Source organism: Galeopterus variegatus, unplaced genomic scaffold, assembly GCF_000696425.1.
Source record: "Galeopterus variegatus unplaced genomic scaffold, G_variegatus-3.0.2 Scaffold11777, whole genome shotgun sequence".
NCBI classification, from domain to species: Eukaryota; Metazoa; Chordata; class Mammalia; order Dermoptera; family Cynocephalidae; genus Galeopterus; species Galeopterus variegatus.
Genome location: NW_007737888.1, coordinates 13,195 through 20,834, shown reverse-complemented (window position 1 = coordinate 20,834; position 7,640 = coordinate 13,195). Strand labels below are relative to the sequence as shown.

The following is a 7,640-nucleotide window of genomic DNA, read 5'->3' as shown; positions in this document are numbered from 1 at the left end:
ACACAAAAAAGCCTTCCCAAGAGAATCAGCAGCAAAGCAGCAATTTAGCTCAAACACAGGGTTCAAGTACTGGTCCCCAAAAGAATTTCCCCAATTTTGGAATTAACTAAAGGACAACAAATTAGTTCCTAATCAGAGTGTAAGTAGTGGTGGTAGCTAATAATCCAACACAGAACTGAATACACACACACACTCACGCATCACAGACAAAGCAACCCAAAAGAAGTAGCAGTCATCTCAAATGCCCAGGCATCAACATAAAGCCACAAAGATCAAGGAAAAAAAAAAAAAAAAAAAAAAAAAAAAAAAAAAAAAAAAAAAAAACAGAGAAATATGACACCATCAAAGGAAACAAAGAACCATCAACAGAACCAGAGCAGCAGCAGATTTATGAAATGTCTGATAGAGAATTCAGAATAGAGCCCACCAGAGCCAATATTCATAGACAACTAGCCTCAGAAGAGCCATTTTGTGGAACACAGCTTTAAGCAGAATGTTATCCATAAAGAAGTATTTTTGTAACCTCAGCTCACAACACAGCTCATGGGAAAACACTGCAGAACTTAGTGCCCAGGAAGAGCAAGATAATAAGAGCTAATCAGGAACTTGGAGAACTAACCATTCTTCTTTTGGAGTCATAGCTGTCCAGTGACAAGATAGTATCTAGCTTGTGGGAGCCAGATAATACCCATATTCCAAAGATAAATGAGAGAATTACAGAATTGGATGAAAGAGATACAAAACCAATCCGGAGATAAAGAAAGCCCGAACCTGCAAAATTTCATGTTGCAGCCTTCTGATGGGACTAACTTCCCACATTTGTTTCCCACTCTTCCCTTGAAGTGACTTTTCGCAACCTCAGGAAAAGTGTTCATGCTCTGGCTGTACCTCCTTTCCCCGCTCCGACTCTGTCTAACTCTGCTCCAACTGGATGAGCCTAATGTTTATATACAGGACTTATTTAACCCTCCTAACTCTCCCAAAATAAAGTACCTCCCTCAACTGCTCCTGGAGACTTGGGTTTCCTTTAGAAGAAAACATTTGTTATCTGTTGATAAAATTCCAGAAGCCAATTTCTGTGGAACGAGAATATTTGTGTGAGTGAGAATTGTGTATAAGGAAAAAAATTGATGGTTTAACTGAAAATGTGTAACAATAGACAATCATCGATGCAAGAAATACAAAAAAAATGGGAGCTGGACTTTTCAAAACTTGAAATTGAAGAGGGTGTAAGGGCTTTGGACATTTTCCTTTTATCGTGAATACAAAAGGAAAGAAAATGAGCCTGATTCCAGTGTATGTTTAAGGAAAAGTGACCCAATACCAAAGCTACCACTAATTACCTCTAAACATCCAGTGATGTTTATCACTGGAGGCCAAAAGTGGGAATGTTCTCATTTCTGAAAGTGGGTATATACTGTGCAAATCAACACTTTCTTATTTCCTCTTTTATCCTGCACCCAGAATGGTGAGCGGCAGCACTTGCAGCTGTGGTGAGATGCCAGTTCAGGAGACAAGTCAGTTCAACAGTTTCATCCTGACACACTTCTCACAAAGGGGGCTTTGGCTCCACCAAGTAGAAAATAAATAATTAAGGGAGAAAATTGTTTTGTGTCAGATTTCATGTGTGTATATATAAATGCGCACACACACACACACACACACACAAAGTGTCTTCAGAAAGTTCATGGAAAGATTTGAATCATCTTCTTTTTTTTTTTTTTCCTTTTTGTCTTTTTTACTGACCAGTAATGGGATCGCAACCCTCAGTGTTGCGCCCGCACCGCACTCAGCCAGTGAGCGGGAACCGGTCTCCACATGGGATCCGAACCCTCAGCGGGAGCGCCACCGTGCTCCCAAGCGGCGCACTCTCCAGTGCGCCACCGGGCTGGCCCTGAATCATCTTCTAATTTTACTTTTCCACAAAGTTTTTGAATTACCCTGGTATATGTTAGTTTTGTTTTTTGGAGAACACATGAGATGCCAATTATAATATTAAGCTTGGTGAACAGAAAAAGAAGAGAAAATTAAAGGACAGATTTTCTGACCACTCACACTAAACTATTAGAAGAAAGTTCCCCTCTGAACAACATGTTTGGGAAAGAAAGGGAATTATTTTTCTATTTTATACACTTTACAATTTTTGTGGAATTTGATATGATGAGAATTTCTTATCTTTTACGTTTCCTCCCAAATTTCTCAGCCTCAGAGGTGGAAAGGGCATATTACTCCCAATAACCTCACTATGCAGGTTGTGATAACCACAGGAGAGTTAAGTACCAGCGTAGGAGGCACTGAGGGCCAAGCACCTAAGGATATATTTCTAAAGTGGTGGTGATTGGAGAACATGGCTTTGTACTTCCTATGAAACAAAGTCCAAATAAGAAGTGACTTTTCGCAACCTCAGGAAAAGTGTTCATGCTCTGGCTGTACCTCCTTTCCCCGCTCCCTTCTGATAGTTTCTCAGATTGCACTGCAACACTACCCAAGTTGCAGACAGCATGATAGCTTGGACCCCTAAGCACAGACCAAGAGGTCATATTGATATATTCACAATTGTGGAAATAAAGGTCATTGCTTCAACAATGACTTCCAAAATCACCTACGACAGGAGGGTTACTTGCTGAAAATAATTATTCTTTCTCTTGTCAAAGAGATTACTACATTTTAAAAGCAGGGATTTATACTATTGTTTCACTGAGAATAAACCAGATATTGTGAAAACATTTCTGATTATAAATGGTGTGAGTAATTGACGTAGAATGCTATAGTTTACACAATTTAGAGAACTATCAGTTTTAAAAAATAGATATTCTAGCCTTACTTACAAGTGCATTTTTGTTTATTATTAGAAAAGCAGTTGTTGACAATAAATTAGTTACATGTAAATTCAAAATTTTCCTGATCCACAAGTAGAAATGTTTAGTGGCTTCCTTTTTTCTCTCATTGAATACACTGCTTAATTTTACATTTAGTATAATTTTTAATGTATTTGATAAAATAGGGGGAAAAAACCTATTCGAAAATTAGCAAATTAGTGCACTAAGATTTTGCTCCATCAAGAATAAAATAAGGGAGCTGAAAACAGAAAATTGTGTTTTTCTCCTTATCCAATATAATTCAAAGTTATTTCAATCTAAACTATTAAATATCTTTAGAAACACAGGATTTTTGGTTGGTGTGATTACCTTTACTATGTCAAGTTCAATTGATTTCTTTCTTTTTGGCCCTTAATATTTGGCCACATAAAATTATAAACAGCCAAAGAACAGAGTTTAAAATGGGATATGTTTTTTACTTCTGATATTCTACTTTAGTGAACAAAATCATCTCATAAGCTGAAACACTCACGAGTTGGCATCTGATTACAATGCCTACTTCCCAATAATTTGTCTCTTGTCCTGTCTTTTCTTCTTTCAGCAGATAAGAGACTCAAATAAATGGCTGAAGGAAATAGCACCTGGGTGGCAGAATTCATTCTTTTGGGCTTTTCAGTACATAGAGAGATTGAAATTACTCTCTTTCTGCTCATTTTAGCAGTATATGCTCTAACTTTGGTAGGAAACATTGGGATGATTTCTTTAATCAGGTTGGATTCTCGACTTCACACACCCATGTACTTTTTCCTCAGTAACCTGGCCTTTGTAGACCTTTGTTATTCCTCATCAGTAGCCCCCAAGTTCCTGCAGACCCTCCTGACCAAGCACAAATCTATATCTTTCTATGAATGTGCAACACAGCTGGGTTTTTTCTGCTCAGACACCCGCCTCAAAGAGATCCCGATTTTCATCTTTGCTGGATTCAACATGATCAGCTCACTAACCACCATCCTTATTACTTACTTGTACATTGTGGCTGCTGTTTTGAGAATCCAGTCTGCAGAAGGGAGGTGTAAGGCTTTCTCAACGTGTGCCTCTCATCTGACTGCTGTGACTATATTCTACGGAACTCTGATATTCATATATCTGCAGCCAAAAGCAAACCATTCCCTTGACACAGACAAAATGGCCTCTGTGTTCTACACAATGGTCATTCCCATGCTGAACCCCATGATCTACAGCTTGAGGAATCAAGAGGTAAAGAATGCTCTGAGAAAAGCCATTGAAAAAGTCATGTCCTGCATCTAACAAACATTTAAAAAAGGATTTCCTGACGTGGAACAATGGCACATGCAGATGTACTGTTTTCAAAATATTTAGCTGGATCAATTTCATTTTTGTCATCCTTCATATGAATAAAATCCTTTGGTACATGAGTTTGTTGTTCATACAACAATCTATAATAAGACAAACAGTTTAAAGAGAAAAAAATCATGGTCTTTAACAAATTACTACTGCTTGGATATGTAACCCTGCTGGCATAGCCCTAGAAATTGCCATGTGACTGAAAATAAAATTTAGCTGCTGCTTTCAAATTTTTTCTGTTTAGTATATTGGTGGAGGACAAAAGTGGGAACAAGGAAGTGAATTTATTGTGTCTCCCCATGCCATATTATGCAGTTGCCTCCTCCTCAGCTGCCTCCTCCTGGATGCCAACCATCATTCCTCACTCTGCCTCTGACCACCACTAGGTTTACTGCTAGTTAGTCCCTGACATTACACAATGTGGTGGTTGATTTTACGTGTCAACCTGACTGGACTAAAGGATGCCCAGATAGCTGGTAAAACATTATTTCTGGAAATGTACATGACAATATTCCAGGAAGAGATTAGATTTGAATTAGTAGACTAAATAAAGAAGATTGTCCTTGCCAATGTAGGCAGGCTTCCTCCAATACACTGAGGGCCCAAATAGAACAAAAAGGTGAAGGAAGAGTAAATCCTCTCTTGCGTCTTGAGCTGTATCACTGTCTTCTCCTGCCCTCAGACATCAGCTGCTTGTTCTTAGGCCTTCAGACTCTGGGACTTAACACCAGCACCCCTCCTCCACCTTGGCTCTCGTGCCTTCAGCTTCAGGCTGTAAGTTACACAATCAGCTCCCCTGATTCTCAGGTCTTTGGACCCAGACTGAGTTACACCATCATCTTTCCTAGTCCTCCAGATGATATTGTGGTACTACTTGGCCTCATAATGACATGAGTCAATTATCTTGATAAATATCCTCATATATGCTACTGGTTCTGTTTCTCCAGAGAATCCTAACTAATATGCATGATCGCCATGCCCTTTGAAAGGATGTCATTTTACTGCACAAATTTCAAAGTCAGAATTAGTTTTTAGAAGGTCATACTCCCTTTTGTTACCCTATAACAAGCAAAAATGCAGACCTATCTCTAAATTCTCTAAGCAAAGCAGTGGTATCCAAATACTATTTTGAAAATAAAATGCCCTAAGCCTGTTTAAGAAAAATAGGGACACATTATCAGCCCTCATTCTTTTTGGAAAACCCATCATACTCTAGCATAAAATTCACCTCTGCCTTAGTAGTCTGCTAATACATCACAAGCCTGAGTTTGGCTTGGACACATACTTTAGTGCTTCAATCTGAGTGACTCATTGGAAGAATGCATTACTTTACTTTCTAAAATTTGTCACTCAGTGTCTAATATTGACAGGGATCTTATCCAGAAAACAGCCATCTTTGAGGTAACTAAGACCAACCAAAAAATTCAGTTAGCTATTAGCTTAGGAACTGATAATCATCAATTCCTTGAGGTTAGCAGAGAAATTGAGAAGCTAACCACATGGTTGAAACTACCTGCAGATGAAATCGTGCCCCAAAAGGATCCTTTACAAAAGTCTGTCTCTGTTTATCTCTCATTACACCCTCTTATAATGATTTATCTTAGATGTTATGCACCTACAATAAAGAATTGAAGCTAAGTTTTCTTGTTCTTTCCTTTCCTAATCAACTGCAAACAAAGGAATTCCAAGAGAAAAGCAAAGTGCCGCAGCTGATTATTAACTCGCCTTCTTGCTTAAAGGAAAATAGCACTCACAGTAGTTAGAGATATGAGTCAAGTATTTTAACGGTACAGGGATGCTTGACTGAGGTTATTGTATTTGATCTCTCCCTAGGCAATAAGGATTCCAACGCTGAAATAACATCAAGGGTTTGAAGCTGACCAGTCCATCAAATTCAGACTCTGTGACACCAAAGCACCTCCCTAGTCCATCATGGGACCCTGATATCTGACTCAGACTCCCTGCTGATCCAAGACCAGCCTCCACCTTTGCCTGCAGGACAAAACCCTTACTTCATCTTCCTGCCTCTTCCGCAGAACAAGCATCAGAAGACAGGATGATTTTAGCCTGCTCAGTCCCCAGGTGCTGGTTATCTGAATAAAAAGCTTCCAATCCTTGCACCAGTTTTTGGACTTTTGAGTCCTTTTAGTGAGAGGGGGAAAGCTGAACCTGTTTCCAGTAACAATATAACCACTGAAACCATTCTGAACGATCATGGAAAAGTGAGTGAGTGAGTAAGTGAGCAAATAAAATGAACACAATATGGACTGTTTTCCTGCTCACAATGACTCCTGACCTCTGAGGATCCTTTTCCTCCACAGTAGTGACATCCATCACTGTAATAGTGGCCCTACTCTTATAAGCATAGTATACTGGAGTGGGCACATGACTGTTGATAAGCCAACAACATGTATTTCCTAGAAATTTGGAATTGTAATACTGCAATTCAAGTAAGTCTCAGCTAATCATTAACCTTATGTTCGGTAAATTCTAGAGAGGAGGCTCCATGGTAGACTTCCTTCTACACTAAAAAACAAAGCTGGAGAGCAGGCCCAGGGTCTTAGGCAGAAGCTGAGGATAGCCACCACCTTTGCCTGGAAGCAAGCAAAAAGTAGAGCATGACCAGGGCCCTAGGCAGGAGCCAAGAGCAGCTGTCCCTTCTTCCCACAGCGGAGCACTCCAGGGCCCTAGGAGGAGCCGAGGGCAGCATTCCCCACCTGGAAGCAGTCAAGGAGCATGCTTAACATACCACTTCCACACAGGTGGCCCACCACAGCCACCACCACAGCTATGGCTGCCAAAAAGTAACTCAATGCCACAGCAGTGGCTATAGCCACTGTGCATGCAGCCCACCAGACACTTGACTGCATTGACACAAGGACAGTCAACAGTGAAGACAAGAAAACAACTACTCTACTGGATGACCAGAAATCAACATAGAGATTCTTGAAATGCAAACCCATGAAAACATGACACCATCAAAAGAAAAGAGTAATTCTCAAATACCAGACCCTATAGAGCAAGAAACACTTGAAATGACTGAAAAGGAATTCTGGGAAACAATCTTAAGAAAACACATTGAGATATGAGATGACTCTGTTAGACAACATAATGAAATAAGAAAAAATATCCAGGATATGAAGGAGGAAATTTACAAAGAGATTAATACCTTCTAAAAGAATGTAGAAGAACTCATGGAACTGCTTCACTCAATGAAATAAAAAATGCAACAGGTAGCATAAGCAACAGGCTAGAACAAGCAGAAGAAAGAATTTCTGAGCTTGAAGACAGTCTTTTCAAAATAACCCAGGTAAACAAAAAAAAAAACAAAAAAAAAAAGGAAAGAAAGGATTTTTTGAAATTGAGAAAATCTAAGAGAGTCAGCAGGCAATCTTAAGTGCACAAACATTCTAATCAGAAGGGGAGGAGAAAGGAAAAGGTATGGAAAACCTATTC

General features: G+C 39.4%; 1 protein-coding gene across 1 annotated transcript; it reads left to right on the top strand.

Moving 5' to 3' along the window:
• Nucleotides 1-3,440: 3,440 nt before the first annotated feature.
• On the top strand, nucleotides 3,441-4,127 carry LOC103610775 (olfactory receptor 1038-like). Its single transcript, XM_008594865.1, has one exon. The coding sequence runs from the start codon at nucleotides 3,441-3,443 to the stop codon at nucleotides 4,125-4,127; it is 687 nt and encodes a 228-aa protein (XP_008593087.1).
• Nucleotides 4,128-7,640: the final 3,513 nt, after the last annotated feature.

Bases quoted from the DNA above. Each gene is read 5' to 3' on its own strand.
- LOC103610775 (XM_008594865.1), top strand. From the start codon at position 3,441: ATGGCTGAAGGAAATAGCACCTGGGTGGCAGAATTCATTCTTTTGGGC.